This window comes from Ursus arctos, unplaced genomic scaffold (genome assembly GCF_023065955.2).
Source record: "Ursus arctos isolate Adak ecotype North America unplaced genomic scaffold, UrsArc2.0 scaffold_16, whole genome shotgun sequence".
Classification (NCBI taxonomy): Eukaryota; Metazoa; Chordata; class Mammalia; order Carnivora; family Ursidae; genus Ursus; species Ursus arctos.
Genome location: NW_026622830.1, coordinates 48,285,440 through 48,301,883, shown reverse-complemented (window position 1 = coordinate 48,301,883; position 16,444 = coordinate 48,285,440). Strand labels below are relative to the sequence as shown.

Here is a 16,444-nt window from a genome sequence, read left to right as displayed (position 1 = left end):
GAGATCGCGGATGCCAGACCTAAGTGAGAACCAGCAGTGACCCACAGCCAATAAATAGGTGACTTAGTGAGTGAAACTCGGAACCCACGAGTCAGGCTGTGGGCAGTGAGGGCCTCACCAGGCTGGGAAGGTTGGAGGAATACTGCACTCCCAGGTCCAGGCCCACCCATCCCCGTTGTGATTCTGACATTGCTTTGTTCCTTTTCATCTTAGGCTGATGACAGATGTTTGACATTATTATTAAACATTTGTGGGGGCGCCTGGGTGGCACAGCGGTTGGGCGTCTGCCTTCGGCTCAGGGCGTGATCCCGGCGATCTGGGATCGAGCCCCACATCAGGCTCCTCTGCTATGAGCCTGCTTCTTCCTCTCCCACTCCCCCTGCTTGTGTTCCCTCTCTCGCTGGCTGTCTCTATCTCTGTCGAATAAATAAATAAAATCTTTAAAAAAAAAAAATAAACATTTGTGGTTTTTAAAAAATGAATCATGGATTATTAGAACTAGAAAAGTTCCTTTCATATCATTTCCCGCTTTTTTTTTAAATATTTTATTTATTTATGTATTTGAGAGAGCTAGAGTGAGAGAGCACAAGCAGGGGGAGCAGTAGAGGGAGAAGCAGGCTCACCTATGAGCAGAGCTCTCAATGTGGGGCTCAATCCCAGGACCCCAGGATCATGACCTGAGCCCAAGGCACACACTTAACCCACTGAGCCACCGAAGTGCCCTACCCGCTCGGTTTTATAGATGCTTATGCTGGCCTGCAGAGAGGGATAGGGATGTGCCAAGGTTGGCGGGCAGGCAGAGCTGGGACTGGGATCAGCCACGAAAGCCAGCCTCCTGGGCCCAGTCTGTGGCTGGGGGAGGCCCACGGTCCCCCGGGATCAGGCCAGTCTGGAGCTGGCCAGGTACGGGCCCTGTCTCCTCTCAGACCCTCCTCATCTCTGTGCTCCCAGGCTCCATCCATTCCAGCCGTGCCCACCCCGCGGGGTTTCCTGCCGAATGTTGCTCAACCTCTCACTAGACAGAGCCAGCAAGGTTAACCGGGTTAACCAGGAATGGATCTTTCTACCCCTTCCCCACCAGCCTTTTCTGCCGTCCACGCCCGACCAACTCCGCAGTCCAGGGCACAGGAGGGCTTCCAGGAGGCAGCGAGAGCCGGGGTCGCGCCAGGCCTAGGTCTCTCCTCGCCCTGTAGAGCCGGCCCGGGGCTCCCCAGAGCAGGTGACTTTCACGCCCTGGGCCCCGGGGGCTGGGCGCCCTCGCCTGCCACTTGGGGACGCCGCCCACTTCCCTCCGTTCCCCGGGAAGGGGGCTGCCGGTGGGGCGGGGCCAATGGGGCGAATGCGCGCGAACAGACACGGCGCACGCGCCAGGATCCGCGAGCCGGTAAGGAAATGACGACCTGGCGCGGGGCCCCGCGGCCGCCCCCACCGGACCCCGCGTGCCGCAGCCGGCCACGCCCCCATGGAGGCCCCGCCCCCACCGGACCCCGCGCGCCGCAGCCGGCCACGCCCCCATGGAGGCCCCGACCCCAGGAGGCCCCTCCCCCGGGGAGGTTCCGCTCCACCGACCGCTCATTGCGGGGACCCGGCGGCTGGCTGTGGGGCGCCTGGGTGCTGTGCAGGCGGCGCTGCGCGGGGCGCGGGGCTGGGGTCGGGGTCGGCGGCCCCAGGCGCCCGAGTGGGGTGCGCCCAGCGGGCCGCAGCAGCCAAGCAGCTATGGCGGAGGCCGCACCGCAGCACCTGGCGCTGTCCTCAGGGCTGTTGGAGTTGTGCCCGCTGCTGGGGCCCTCCCGGGACAGCCTCCGCGGCCCCGAGCAGGTAGGGGCCGGTGGGGAAACGGAGGCGGGGCGCGGCCGGGCGGCGGCTACGATCGGAGCGCGGGTCTGGCCCCGGCATCCCGGGCGTCTGCGGGGTGGGGGCGGTGCTCGGGGCTCCGGCCAGACCCCCCCTCCACCGCAGCCCGCCCGGTGCGGGGACCTTGGCTGTCCTGGCCGCGGAGGAGTCGCGGGGGTCTGCGGACTGGGGAGCCCTCGCCGGAGAAGAGCGGGGGCTCGGAGGACGCGCCTCCAGGTGCTCCGCCTTCGGCCGCTCGGTCTTCGGGAAGCACACCTGGGCAGGGTGAAGGCGGCTGATGGGGGGAGGCGGGGGTGCGCCGGGGCGCCTGGGGTTACGTCGTCGCGGAAGAAAGGATTTCATTCATTATCCCGGACTTACTGTCTCCTCGGTGGTGGGTGCTGTGCCAGGCACAGCATCGTGAGGTTTGGGGTTTTAGATGTAAGGGGCACTTTCAAATGTTCTGCATTTAGTCATTTTGCGATGAAACCTAACTGTTTTTCTCGCTTGCAGAAAAGGCTGCCTACTCCCCCCCCCCCCCCCCCCCCCCCCCGCCCGGGGCCCTTTTCTCTTTCTCTGTGTGCTAGCAGCCAGAGTGACAAACCCTTTTCCCGGAAAGCAGCAGTTTTGGACACTCATTCTCTGTGTTTCTTTACTGTGCCCCTGCTTTTTCTTGGTTGTGTAACCCAGGCTTTCTTTTGAATTGGTTTGTGGCCCTCTTTTTCTCTTGGTCCAGGATGTCCATATGACTCTATCTGTGGATTTTTCTCTGGTTAGTGGTGATGCCCAGAGTACTCCGAGATTCCGGCTCTACCGCCCAGTTACCTGGGCAAGTCCTCATCTCATTCTGGACAACAGCAGTGAGAGGCACAGGAAGGCACCCGAGTATTTAGGGGTGCAGCGGAAAGGGTTGAGGTCATCAGGAGAAGCTAGATATTGCTCAAATTAACTGGATAAATGTCTCTTAATGTCTTGGTAGTCTCCTTAGCTTTTTTTTTTTTTTTTAAGATTTATTGAGTGAGGGAGAGAGAGATAGAGCAGGAGAGGGGCTGGGGCAGAGGGAGAAGGAGAAGCAGACTCCCCGCTGAGCAGGGACCCAGGACCCCGGGATCATGACCTGAGCAGAAGGCAGATGCTTAACTGACTGAGCCACCCAGGCGACCTGTCTCCCTTAACTTCATACAGAGCCAACTTCGATGGTTTCTGCATTTCCCTCCTCCTTTCTTACTCCCCAAATCCCGGTGATGTCTGCATCCCCTTTGACCTCTGTCTCCTCTGACCCTCATCGACTGAGTTATCTCCCTGCCTCTAATTTGCCAATGGCATTGCCTCCTTTTTCTTCTGATAGGAAATGACCTGGTTTCAGTTGCTTCTTGGGTGATTTCGGCATGCATGTTGGTTGCCCCAGGGTGAGACGTGTCTCGAGAGCAGGGTGAATGGCACGGTGGTGCTTTCCTGCCCCAAACAGGCCACGGCTTTCCCAGGCAAGTGGCAGTTTGCTACTCTGCATTTTAGCTATTACCCTTTTTATCCTACACGCTGATTCTGTTAGGGGTTCAGCAAGAGGTGGAGCGCAAATATTTGGAGTAGGAAAAAGGCAGCCTTTCGGGACGGATCCAACTTCCTGGGCTGAGCCTCCTTTAAGGCCGATGTTGACGTTACAGTTACCTAAACATGTGACTTCACTTGGCCACTCTGCTGTTATAGCAGTTCTATTTCTAACGTCTGAGGCTTTTTTTATAACTCTGAAAATCACCATTTCTCTGTCGTTGACGCATTCCTGCTCGGTGACAGATGAAAACAAGCCTGGAGGTATGAGAAACATTCCACTTCCTGGTAGGGTAGTAAGGAGTCCTAACTTTCCATTTCATTTCTTAGATGGGTGGTGTTTTGTGAGGGTAGTGACAAAGACTTGGAGAATACGTCCACCCCATGGGAGGTTCTGGCTTGTACATCTCTCTCTACTCCGTGGTTGCCGTGGAGACGAGGCGTGGGGTGTGGAAGGATCTACGACTAACCCTCCGAGTGGGCCGAGAGCTCCGTGCCTCGAGTAGGTCACTGGCGTAATTCTTGGTGTGAAGGCAACATTGTAGCGGTTCTTGGTGGAGAGCGTCCAGGCTTTCGGCTTCTAGAGCAGCACTGTCCACCAGAACTTTCTGAGTGATGACGCCAGTGTTCTTCATCTGTGCCATCCGTGTGTCGGCCACTAGCCACACATGGCTACCAGGTGCTTGAGGCATGGCTAGTGCCACTGAGGAACTGGATTTTACACTTCACTGAATTTTAATTTCAATTTCAATAGCCACGTGGCTATTAACGGTGGTGGACAGCAAGTTCTAGAGCGCTAAACAAATCTGTTTTCTGTTTTATTTCACAGATTATGGCCCATCCTGTGTGAAGATCAGTGCCGCTCTATAATCTAACAGAAATAAATCTGTGGGGGCGCCTGGGTGGCTCAGTCATTAAGCGTGTGCCTTCGGCTCAGGGCGTGATCCCGGCATTCTGGGATCGAGCCCCACATCAGGCTCCTCCGCTGGGAGCCTGCTTCTTCCTCTCCCACTCCCCCTGCCTGTGTTCCCTCTCTCACGGGCTGTCTCTCTCTCTTTCAAATGAATAAATGAAATCTTAAAAAAAAAGAATAAGAAATAAATCTGTGATGCTATCAGTTAGGGTGTGTGTGTCTCACTTTTTAATTAGCTCTGGTTTTTTGGACTGAAATGGTTGTTCCCGGGGAGGGGTTAGTAAATCAGTGTGGGCGAGAGAAGAGCAGGAGTGACTGTCCCCAGGCTGTGAGAACAGACCTTGTCTCGCCCGTAGGGGAGGGGCCGTTGCAATGCTCTGGGATCCAGGACTGTGCGTTCAGGAACTTACTCTGATGACCCAGTCGGACACGTGCACGTATGTATGGCAGACACTGTTCACCGCTGCCTTTGCTCAGGTTGTGCGTGTGACGAAGAAGAGAGCATGCCAGCTGTCCCTCGGTAGGGCTGTTACTGCGTCGTCCCCGTGTGGCACCATACAGCTGTGACAGGGAATCAGCCACCCCATATGCTGAAGTGGAGAAAAAAGCTAGTGGAACCAGTAAAAGGAGATGATTGTATGTAGGGGGACAAATCATATTGATATATACGCACATAAGAAACGTGAAGGCTGTAATCTCCGCTGTGCATAGTATTACCCACCCTTTCGTGGAATTAGGGGGAAGGCCTTTCCTTTCTATTCTTATGTATTTTATTCTTCCTGTATTGTCGTTAGCTTTTAACATGAGACTGCATTGCTTATCCAACCAGAAAAGACGCAAGGACATACGTTCGGTGGAAAAACAGATGTGTGATGTATGGCCAAATGCCAAGTTGGCTGAATTTAGGCCATCTTACTTTAAGGGACTAGATAAATGGCGGGGCGAGAGGTAGTCTCCTGCCGTTAGCATGATGACCGCATTCCCTTCAGCATCCGGACTGCTGCGCTCTAAGAGGTCGCGGAGCGCGAGGATGTGAATGGATGAGCAACCTCCGCTGAGAGCCGTCGGCTGGCTGAATGTGGGGACACAGAGAGACCACACAGTCCCCGGCCCAGCCCACCAACAGCTCTGAAGGTGATAGAGTACAACGTGGAAGGCATCAGTGCTCTAGGTGCTGAGCCAGGGCAGGGGGAGGCGGAAGGAGGTGCTGTAGGAGGTGAGGAGGGAGGAGGTGCAGGGGAGGTGGAAGGAGGTGCTGTAGGAGGTGAGGAGGGGAGGTGGAGGTGATGGAAGGAGGTGCTGTAGGAGGTGAGGAGGGGAGGTGGAGGTGATGGAAGGAGGTGCTGTAGGAGGTGAGGAGGGGAGGTGGAGGTGATGGAAGGAGGTGCTGTAGGAGGTGAGGAGGGAGGAGGTGAAGGGGAGGTGGAAGGAGGTGCTGAAGGAGGTGAGGAGGGGAGGTGGAGGTGGTGGAACGAGGTCCTGTAGGAGGTGAGGAGGGAGGAGGTTCAGGGGAGGTGGAAGGAGGTGCTGTAGGTGGTGAGGAGGGCAGGTGGAGGTGATGGAAGGAGGTGCTGTAGGAGGTGAGGAGGTGAGGTGGAGGTGATGGAAGGAGGTGCTGTAGGAGGTGAGGACGAGAGGTGAAGGTGATGGAAGGAGGTGCTGTAGGAGGTGAGGAGGGGAGGTGGAGGTGGTGGAAGAAGGTGAGGAGCCAGGGGCTTGATGGTCTAGAAGAGGCGCCTTGTCCTGGCTGCAGGTGAGGAAAGTCTCCCTCCAGTGGGGGTGGAGGGGGCATCCCTGGTGAAGAGGAGGAGCGGGGAGGGGGTGAGCACGAGTCCAGCGGAGTGGAGAGCAGGGAAAAAGCACAGCGTTGGACCATGGGCGCTTGTGTCTGGAGACCGAGAGGTTCAGTGGGGCACGGCTTTGGGGGCACCCTGGCTTTGGAAGCAGGCTGGCCTGCTGCTCAGGCGTACGATGCAGGTCGTCGTCCTGCCCTGTGACGTAGCACACGTGTGCCACATACATGGAATACGTGGTAATAACGGTAATGTATGGAAACAGATTCCATTTTCATGCTGGTGGAGGGACAGGGATGGTGTGTGAGGCTGGTTTGGATCCATCGAAGGGTCTGCAGGGGTAAAAAGCTGGTGCCAGTGGCAGGAGCCACCGCCCGTTGGGGCAGGTGATGAGGTCACATGTGTTCTGTTTTTTAAGATTTTTATTTATTTATTTACTTATTTATTTATTTATTTATTTGAGAGAGAGTGAACACAGCGGGGAGGGGAGAGGCACAGAGGGAGAGGGAGAAGCAGGCTCCCCGCTGAGCAGGGAGCCGGACCTGGGGCTCCATCCCAGGACCCTGAGATCATGACCTGAGCCGAAGGCAGACGCTTCACCGACTGAGCCACCCAGGTGCCCCCCCTTTGTGAGAGTGGACAGTGCGGGTCGGGCGCCCTGGGCCGGGCGGGAGGAGGCGATGCCATTCTCATGGCAGAACCCTTGAAGGATTAGTTTGTGGAGTCTGTAGCTGCTCTAAGTCCCGGGGTGGGTGGCTGCTTGGTCTGCAGGTGCGCAGCTGGGCTGGCACTGGGGCTGCTTTCAGAGACTTTTCTGCGGTTGGTGGCTCCGAAGACCCGAGGGTCACTGTCTTTATCACAGGCAAGCATATGGGCGGAAGCTTGGGTTTTAGGGAAATCAGCAGGAGCTTAATTTTTGAAGCTGTGAGTTTAAGGGACCCGCCTTATGTCTGGAGGCAGCTGGGTGCGGTCTGGGACTGGCAAGAGGTCTGAGCTGGCAGTGGGACTCTGGGCGCCGTCCCTAGGTGAGGACACCATGTGAGTGTGGAGACTGCCAGCCAGGCGGGGCACTTGAGGAGGGGCAAGGAGTCAGCCCTGGGGGGGTCACAGCCTGGAAGGAGGGGTCTGCCGGGGCCCTACCCAGGAGCGTCAGGGCAGAGGGGAAGAGCAGAGGGGGGTTTGCAGGCAAGGGGCCGGCTCCACGCTGTGACCACCTGTGCCCAGTGCTCACCGATGTGATGTTTGACGTGAGGAAGGAGCGGACGTGCATACTTTCATAGTTAAGTAGGTCCGAACTGCTGGATGGTGATAAGGAAAGTTTTAGAAAGGTTTTATAGAACTCAAGACGTGGTTTCCTTTCATGCCTGATACACAAAGATGTAAACATTATCCAGTACTATGGATTTCCCATGTTTGGTCTTTGTTCCCACTGGTACTAAACTTTTTTCCAAATATAAAGAAATTATTGCCTGAATTTAAATTATACAGAATAAAAATAAGCTTTTTGAGTTTAGAGAGTGTATTTACTGATGGGAGTTCCTTGTATGAATCCTCTCAAGGGTAAGAGTTCCCCTTTGGCTCCACGATTCTTACTGAAACGGTGATGCTGGCTGTCCCTTCCCTGCCGGTGACAATTCCATTTCTCCTGGTGACAACGATGTCCTTCCTCATGCCCTCTCTGAGTCCCTCAGAGATCTTTGATTCCGCGCAGCCCACCCCACCCCGGCATCCTCCCACCTTCCCACATGCTTGCCACCCAGCGAATCCTGCCCCTGACTTCTGTTTCTCCACTAGCTTGGAGCTGACCTGCCCGTTTCTCTGTCACGGCCTGTTGACCTCTTCTGGGAGCTCGGGGAGCAGCCCGGCAACTGCCTCTGCGGAGTGGCCCGTCTCAGGCATCGTAGCTAGACAGAACGGAGGTCGGAGGCAGAGCCCGTGCTCTTCATATTATCTGGGGGAAGACTGAAAAGACAAAAGGTTTTGTAAAAATCGGGTACCAAGTTAAAGTTCGAAAGTGTTCAGGCTGAATGACCCTGTTGTGTAGACCTGGGGTGACCGTTTGGTTGCTGGAGGAAGGGTGTGTCTCTTCTCTCTGAGGCCGGCAGTCCTTCTTCTCACCCCTCGGTCCGTGTCCCCAGGTCAGTGGCAACAGGACCACTGGCATGGGGCATGACGCCGGCACCCCATCTGTACTGGGCTGGACAGTATGCGGCCCCCCCAACCTGGGAGGGCACTGGGGCCTCTGGTGTGGGGGCTGGGGTTGAGCCTTTGACCTGCGACCTTGCCCCCTTGAGAGGGAAGCTCAGGGATGCGGCGTTCGCTGCTGCAGTCCAAGCAGAGCTGGATGTGAACTGAGGTCTGCCTGTCAGTCCTGGGCTGGCAACTGCCGGGCTGTGTGCCCAGGGGCAGCCGGAGAGCCAGACCCTGTGCTGTGGGTGACTTGCCTGAACGCATGGCCTGATGGGTCCCTAAAAGCAGCTTCTTTGCCGTCCTTCCTGTCCTGGGCCACTGGTGGGTGAGGCCACACACACACGTGGGTGCGGAACCGGCACTCTGGCGGGTCGAAGGGGAACAGAGCGACAGTGGGTGCTTGGACAGAAGGCGCACAGCGGAGCAAGGGTAAGCGCTGTTGGCTTACTCGTATTACTCCCTTTAGGTGTCCCTGAAGCAGGGGGTCAGCAGCCCCTCTTCTCTCGATCTGGAGGTCCTGTCGGTTTTTGTGCCTCCTTTCGTCAGTAAGGATGACAGTCAGATGGCTGGCGCCCCCTCCGCGACTCTGAGCAAGACCAGAAGGCGCTCCTTCAGAAAGAAGAGGGACAAGCCCAAAACGGAGCCCTGGAAGGGCCCCCCTCCTGAAGACATTAGTGTCCCCAACGGTGTGGACCTGCTTGGCCTGCCTCAGCTCTGCTTCCCAGGTATCCCCCGCCCTGCTTTCCCAACTCCCCCATGGTGCTTTCTAGAAACCAAGTCAAGAAAGGGTGACAGACGGGGGGCTGGTTACCCCTGGCAGCCCCGAGGCCAAACTGCAGGTCTCAGTTCTCTTAATCTTGGGGGTTTGGGAGCTGAAGGACGTGCAGCCCAATAGTGCAGCCCCCATGTTTTGGAGAGCGAATCCCAGACGAAGGGCTGTCGGGATCGCCAGCACGGTTGGTAGAGGTGCTTTCCAAGGATTTTCACTTCTGATTGACAGGCCCGTCTTCCAGAGGTCCGGCCGGTGGGTCAGGATGAGTCCAGTTAGCCTGCAGCATCTCCCCCCAGAGTGCACTTCCGCCGGGCTCTCTGGCCCCTGTTTTCTGGGGACCCCGGGGCCTGTAGCCCGGGCTCACATGCACATGCTTTCCCCACCTGGCCTGTTCCCGGCAGTGGGTGGCCCTCATGTTTTCCACTGGTCTTTGAGAAACGCTGAGTGGCTGGTGTAGAACACTCAGACTAGGGACTTCCCGTCCGTCATTCCCTGTCTGGGAGGTTCCATCGGGAATGGCTGCTGTCTCCCGGTCTCAGGGATTACAACCCGGGGACAGCTGGGACAACCCCTGCACCTGCCATGCTCAGAAATGGTCGCCTCCCCCAGGCACACCCCAGAGGGTTTGTCTGCGGTTGTTCTTATGTTCCTTCGCTAAATTCTGCAGAGCACAGAGGGTGGCTGAGAAATGGGCACCCACGGAGGGACGGAGGGGGCCACGGCTGGCTGGCGGCCCGACCCCCCAAGTGCCACAGCTGGCAGGGCGAGGACAGGTTCTGTAGGCCGCAAAGTGGGCTCACGGAGAGCCCAGCCTCGGAGGTGGATGCCACGGGGCCGTGCCGAGATTTCCTCTCCTTTCTCTACCCGCAGGGGGCGTGTACGTGGCCTCCGAACCGAAGGAGGACTGTGTCCACTTCCTGGTGCTGACCGATGTCTGTGGGAACAGAAGTATGCCGTGGTTGCCCAGTACTCCCGACCCCTGCACGTACGTGACCGCCGTGAATTCCCTCTGAAATCTGCTGGTGTTTATTTTTGCTGAAACACGCTTCCCGCAATCACCGCGATTGTAATCATGTTAGCGTGTGTGGGTCAGTGGCACTAAGTACACTCCCGCTGGCGGGCAGCCCCTGCCACGTCTGGTTGCAAAAGACGTTCATCACCCCGGAAGTCCCGCCCCCGGCCCCCGGCCCCCGTTCTGCCCACATGGGTTTGCCTGCTTCGGACACCTGGTGTCAGTGGACTCAGGCTGCATGTGGCTTCTGTGTCTGGCTTCGTGCACTCAGTGAATGGGGTCAGAGTTCATCCACGTTGGGGCAGCAGCGCCTCTGTCTTACGGCCGAGTCCTACCGCCCAGTGTATGTGAGCCACAGCTTGTTTCCCACATGTCCGTGGAGGGACATTTGTGTTCTTGTATGCGGGGTGACGGCTTTGGGCCTCCAGAGCATGACTTGGCCCTCCCCCGCCCGGCAGGGCCACGAGTGCGAGCCAGCCGGCCCCTGGAGGTCGCAGGGGCCGCCGTGCACCTGAAGAGGCGGGGTGACCCACGGCCTGTGTCCAGAGGGTTTCCAGAAGCAGCAGTGCTTTACCCCGGGGAAGTCCAGGAATCCCACACCGAGGGGGCGGTGGCTGCCCGGTTGTTCCTCCCCACTCTGCCGTCAGAGGCTGGGCCAGGTGTGCTGGGAGAATTATCCCTAAGTGTCACGGCATAAGGCTCAACTCGATGGGCTCTGTCCCTTCACGCCTGTGGATGTGCCTCGGAAACCTGTGGGAGTCCAGCATTCTGCTGATGTCTGAGTGCGCGACCTCCGTGTCTGGACTAGGCGTCCCCTGGACCCCTGGACTAGGGTGGGCAGTGGGCAGCGCGGGGAGGCCACCCCTCATGGCCGTGTGTGCGGGCTGCTGGGCCTGCGGCGTTGGCAGCCTGCCTGCTTGCCTGGGTTAGGTAGGGGTGGGAGACGAGCCGGGGGCCGAGTTCCTGCCCCTCCCTGGCCAGCGCTTCCGGCAGAGACAGGATGGGAGGCTGGATTATTCAGGAAGGTGCTTGGGAGCCTGTCTGTGAAGTGATCGCATGAGAAGTACATGTTATTTCTCTTATCCTTAAATACATTTTAAAAAGGTCACAGCCTCTGCTTTGCCTGTGACTCCCCCACTACACCTGGCTGCTGGGGTGTGCGTGACCCCTCGCCCATCCTCTCAGTGCCTGCGTGGTTTCGGGGTGACTCTGGGCCCTACATGCTGGCCTCCCCACCTCCCCTCGTGCCCAGTGACCAGCCACGCCCTGTCCTGCGCTCCTGTCTTTCCGTGGACTGCACGCGCAGCCCCGCCCGGAGTGCAGACGGCACTGTGGTCCTCATATGCCAGCTGCCCGTGTGCTCAGCCCGGTGCCGACGACCCTCCTGCACAGTCGTTCATTTAATCCACAGCGAAGGGGGCTGGGAACTCTCAGCATCATCCCCATTTTACCGCTGAGGGAGCAGGCAGTCGCACAGGGAGGTGAGGGGACTTGCCTGGGGGCCCAGCACACTGACTTGAGGGCCTTGGTTCAAGGTTGGTGGGTAGACGAATGGCGTGCCCACTGCTTGCCGGGCTCTCCCCCTGTCTTGCAAGACCCTCGCGTTCACACCATCCCCAGGTGGAGCTGTTATCACGGTCCGCCGTCCCTACTGAAAAACCCCAAACAACCCTCCACGGGGGCCAGACTGTGGCCCTCAGTGATGCGCCACTCGTAAGCTCTGCAGTGGTCTGTGCCTTCTGGAATCTCGGTGCCGGTACTTTTCTCCAGCTGAGAACCCCCCCTCTCCCCCACCGACACACACACATATGGCCCAGTGCTGGAGGTTTTTTCCTGTGTAAGCAGAGCCCATGGCCCCTTCTGTGTCTTACTGTGTTCTCACTGTGTTCCCATCTGGGGTCGGGACGTGTCATTGTCTCTGCCACCTCAGCACATCACACACTGGGGGAGGGGGGCATCTGCGAGGACTGGGACTCCCAGTGACACAGGGGGGGCATCCACGCTGACTGGGACTTGCGGTGACACCGGAGGGGGCGCCAGCCGGGTGGCGGGGGAGCAGGATGCTGTCTGGGCCCCTGCCCTCTCGCTTCTGTCTGCAGAGGCCCACACTGCTGAGGATAGAAGCTGGGACCAGCTGGATCGGAGGGTGACACGGGCCTGTTGCTTTCTCTCCAGGACGAGTCGTGTTTCTACAACGGCAAGGCGCACTGGGAGCCATCCTGGCCGACCGCGGGCGTGGCTGGCTGCTTCGGACCGTTCGCGGTGTGCGTGTTCTCCAAGCTCCCCTACTACAACGCCCTCAAGGACTGCCTGTCCTGGTGAGCCCGTGCGGTGCCCGCGTGTCTGCGAGGCCACACCTGGCGCTGGCGGTGGTGGGCGGGCTCTGGTTTGGTGACGGGAGCTCCCGTGAAGGCCCGGAGGCTTCTCGAGGCGGTAGCCTGTGGGGAAGGTCTGCCAGACAAGGGAAGATGAAACCAAACTGTGGGAAGTAAAATTAGTATGGAGGATTTTATGTTGTTTGGTTTTTTAAAAAAGACGTCCATCAGAAATAGCTCTTCTCCTGTTATCTGAGAAAATCAGGCTGCCGCTGCTGTCAGTCCTGTTAAGTTCATGACAGTTAACGAATTATCTTTTCTTGGGGTGGAATCTTGAAGTGCCTTAATGCTGATGATATTGAGTAGAAAGCCTGAGGACGTAGAGAAGTTTTGAAAACTCTAGAGAGAATCGCGTCGGGCGCACTTGCCGCCTGTCGTCGGGGGATGATTGTGGCGTGTGGACACGGTCCATCCCCCGGCCACACACGCCCTGGCCGCCTGGTTTTCGTTCTCACCAAGTTCTAGTCTTGGAATTCTCAGTGATTTGGTTAACGACAGAGGCGGCCAACGGAGGTTTGCCTTAATGCTGTAATACCCACCCTCCACCCCTGGCAAGTCGCAGACTTCTGGAAAGACCATCATTTTGGTTCTCACACTGTGGTCAGAGGGATGAGCAGGAATCCTTCCTGACCAAACTCACCACCTTCGGAGCTCAAGTTCCAGCGCCTTAATGTTTTAGTTTTCAAAATGTGGCTGGTGTTTGCCCATAGTTTGGGTCTAGCCCGCGTTTTATTGCCCCCGACACAGAACAGAGCGCTCGCCGGGTCTCCCTCCGGGACTGCGTGCTCAGTAGGGCATGTCTGCCCGGGCGTGGGCAGTGATAGGATGATAAATTAGGACAGGGTCCCTTTTCGTTAATTAACTGGTAATCTTCAGCACCTGAGGGTAGGTGGCTTGTGCACCCATCTCGTTTCCTCTTCTGTGAATTGGGGGTGGTGTTGCCACCCTTTCTCGAACGGAACGGGTTCGGGCCTGCGGGGAGGACAGCACCTGCTTCACTTTCTCGGCCTTTGTACGCGTGATCATTCACGTGTGACTGGCAACAAATACCATCCTGCTAGACGTTAATGCAAAGGAACATTTAACTCGAAAAACGTGTTCAGTTTCCCTGCTCCTCGAGTTTTCTGTCTCCTGATGGTCGTTGCTAAATGACCCGAACTAGAAAACAGAAAAACAGATGACAGAAATGCAAAAGGCAGTTTATAAATACAGATTTATAGATTTTTAAAATCTGTTTTTCTGCTATAATGGTGGCGTGTAAACTAGGCCTCTGTGTGGACAGAAATTGGGAGAGAATGCTTAGTTGTATTTGGGGAATTAGATTATGGAGAGTCTGGTTTTTTTTTTTTTAACTCGATACTATTCTTTGACAATAATTAAAATATGGAAGAATATTGAATTATCTCCATTTCCTGACACTAACTTCAGGAAGAGCTATTATTATTTTTAAAGATTTATTCATTTATTATTTTTAGAGAGAGAGCAGGGAGGAGGGACAGAGGGAGAGAGAGAGAGAATCCCAAGCAGGATCCATGCTGAGTGCAGAGCCTGACACGGGCTTGATCTCATGACCCTAAGATCGCGACCTGAGCTCCAATCAAGAGTCAGATGCTTAACCGACTGCGCCACCTAGGCGCCCTGACTGACCCCAGGCGGACTTATGATTTGTTACTTAAAGTAACAGCGTAAGCGCTTGGCTTGCGGGACACGCGTGGGCCCTGCTGTGGCCCTGCTGTGGCGAGTGAGGCCGGGGACCGCCCCAGGGCACAGAGGTGGGGTTTCCAGGGCAGTTGGCTGAATTTTGCCTAATGTAGACACCATGTCACCACCACTGCCATTAAGACAGAGAACATTTTCACCACGCCCCAAAGTTCCCTTACACCCTGTGGTCACTTCCCAGCCGCCTGCCCCCAGGCACCTGCTGGTCCGTCATGCGTTTCAGTCACTTGCCGCTGTGCCTTGAACAACGCGGTTTGAACTGTGCGCGTCCACGTACACCTGGATTTTTTTCAACAAATACAGTACAGTCCTATATATGTATTTTCTCGTCCTCAGGATTTTCTTAAAAACATTTCCTCTTTTCTAGCTTACTTTATTCTAAGAATACAGGATATAATGCATATTACATGCAGAATACCTGTTAATCGATCGTTCGTGTCGTCGGTAAGGCTTTAGGTCAGCAGCGGGCTATCAGCAATTAAGTTTTTTGGGGGTTGAGAAGTTCTATGCAGGTTTTCAACTGCGTGGGGGAGAGCACCTTTAACCCCTCACATTGTTCAAGGGCCAACCGTACTTCAAAAGTCAGAATGCATTTGGGAAACAAACGTGGCCAAGCACTTTCCTTTGAGATGTTTACTCGCTGCTGAAGTATGACCCAGACAGAAAATTGCATGAATTCCAGCTGTGTAACCAGCACTCACAGCAAGAAACAGAACATGACCAGCCCCCATCCCCCCACGCTCCACCTCTCCTGTGCCCCCCTGCAGGCAGGTCCTGACCCTGGGCAGCCTCACCTTGCTGTCTGAGGCCTAGGGTTGTCCTCAGTGTCCTCCCGCCACCTCCCCCGCCCCCAGCCTGGAAGGCCCTGGGGCTGCCGGCACTGGCAGACAGGTCAGCGCTGATTAGAAATGCTAAGATGTCCTCCAGTCCCCTTCATGTCACTGCAATGTTGTGTAATCGTTCTTTCTGATGGCTGAGTAATATTCCATTGTGACGGGTAGTAAGGAGGGCACGTATTGCATGGAGCACTGGGTGTTACACGCAAGTAATGAATCATGGAACTTTACATCAAAAACTAAGGATATACTGTATGGTGACTAACATAATAAAAAATTATTATAAAAAAAGAAATGCTAAGATGACAATTGGATACTCATACTTATTTTGTGATTTGATTTTTTTTATTTTAGTTTATTGACTCATCTGAAGCTCTGTAAAGATTTTGAAGTTGACAATCACATAAAAGATTTTGCTGCAAAACTGTCTTTGACACCTAGCCCGCCGCCTGGACCGCTTCATTTGGTCATTAAATCTGGAATTTTGTCTTTTCTTTATGAATAGTAAAAGTCCTATGTCGACGATGGGTTTAATGTTTTAAACTGTTTCTTACGTTCCAGGGTGTTTAAATTACGCTTCTCAGGTTCCTTACAGAATCATCTAATTACGCTGTTTCTAGAGATGCGTTTGCCGGGCGGCCCGTGATACGTGGTGTGGAGCTGGTGATGGGCCCCCTTAGTGCTTAACACACCGGCTCATTTGGTTTATTTGTCTGGAATATTGGGTATTGTATTAAACTGATTCATGTTTTCTCCTGTCCGGGGTGATTAATGAAAAGTACCTGGCTTCCTATTTTTTGGTTTTTCCCAGTGCCACCGTGTTGTTGAATAAGTGGCCAAGCGTTTCCGTGGGTCTGGGTTCCCTGGCACGCTCGTCCTGAGATGTTGTTGGCTTTTTCACCACTTGAGGGTTTCGGGCTAAGGACAGTTGCAGAAAGGCAGCCCACGTTCCCCCTTTGCCGAGTAATGGGCCAAGACGGCTGAGCTGTGATGACACCTGTCTGGCCTGGCATCTTCCAGACTGACGCAACCACCGGGCATTTCCTCGTTCTCAAACAAGCACCTGCCAGATTAGTGTCTGGAAGAAGGTCATAGATGTCGACTCTGCTTCACTCAGTCCTTTCTGGAAGCTTAGACATAGAGATCTCGGTTCTCTACGTATTGATTATTATTCACAGTTGAAAAATTAATTTTATTTCGCAGGAGACATGTGATCATGAACTTAAAATGTATATTTTTAATATCACACTACAGTGTGTGGGATGGGGGAGGGAACCCTGCCAGATGCATTCCAGGCCCAGAGACAGAGCAAGTTGCCCCAGGACCTTGGTTCCGCTCCCAGAAACCTTTGTAGGGACGTTTATTGGGTTCTTGTTTTGTGCAAGGCTCTCATCTTTATTATGTGGATAATTGGTATTTTTTTATGGTTCAGTGAAGTCATCAAAGTTTCTGT

At 55.5% G+C, this 16,444-nt stretch overlaps 1 protein-coding gene and 1 long non-coding RNA gene across 3 annotated transcripts; both read left to right on the top strand.

Annotated features, from left to right (window-relative positions):
- The first annotated feature begins 1,237 nt into the window (after positions 1 to 1,237).
- On the top strand, positions 1,238 to 4,469 carry LOC125281410 (programmed cell death protein 7-like). Of its 2 annotated transcripts, none has more exons than XM_057312742.1 (2): positions 1,238 to 1,818; positions 3,182 to 3,317. In XM_057312742.1, the coding sequence occupies exons 1-2, from the start codon at positions 1,393 to 1,395 to the stop codon at positions 3,212 to 3,214; spliced, it is 459 nt and encodes a 152-aa protein (XP_057168725.1). In that variant the 5' UTR covers positions 1,238 to 1,392; the 3' UTR covers positions 3,215 to 3,317. The 2 variants fall into 2 exon arrangements, with proteins under 2 accessions (XP_057168725.1, XP_057168726.1); XM_057312743.1 differs by lacking the exon at positions 3,182 to 3,317 and adding an exon at positions 4,211 to 4,469 and having other exon boundaries at positions 1,309 to 1,818.
- A 7,865-nt stretch (positions 4,470 to 12,334) lies between these two features.
- Positions 12,335 to 15,660, top strand: LOC130543819 (uncharacterized). The gene is made up of 2 exons (XR_008959434.1): positions 12,335 to 12,379; positions 15,346 to 15,660. It is a non-coding gene; the product is annotated as an uncharacterized LOC130543819 (long non-coding RNA).
- Positions 15,661 to 16,444: the final 784 nt, after the last annotated feature.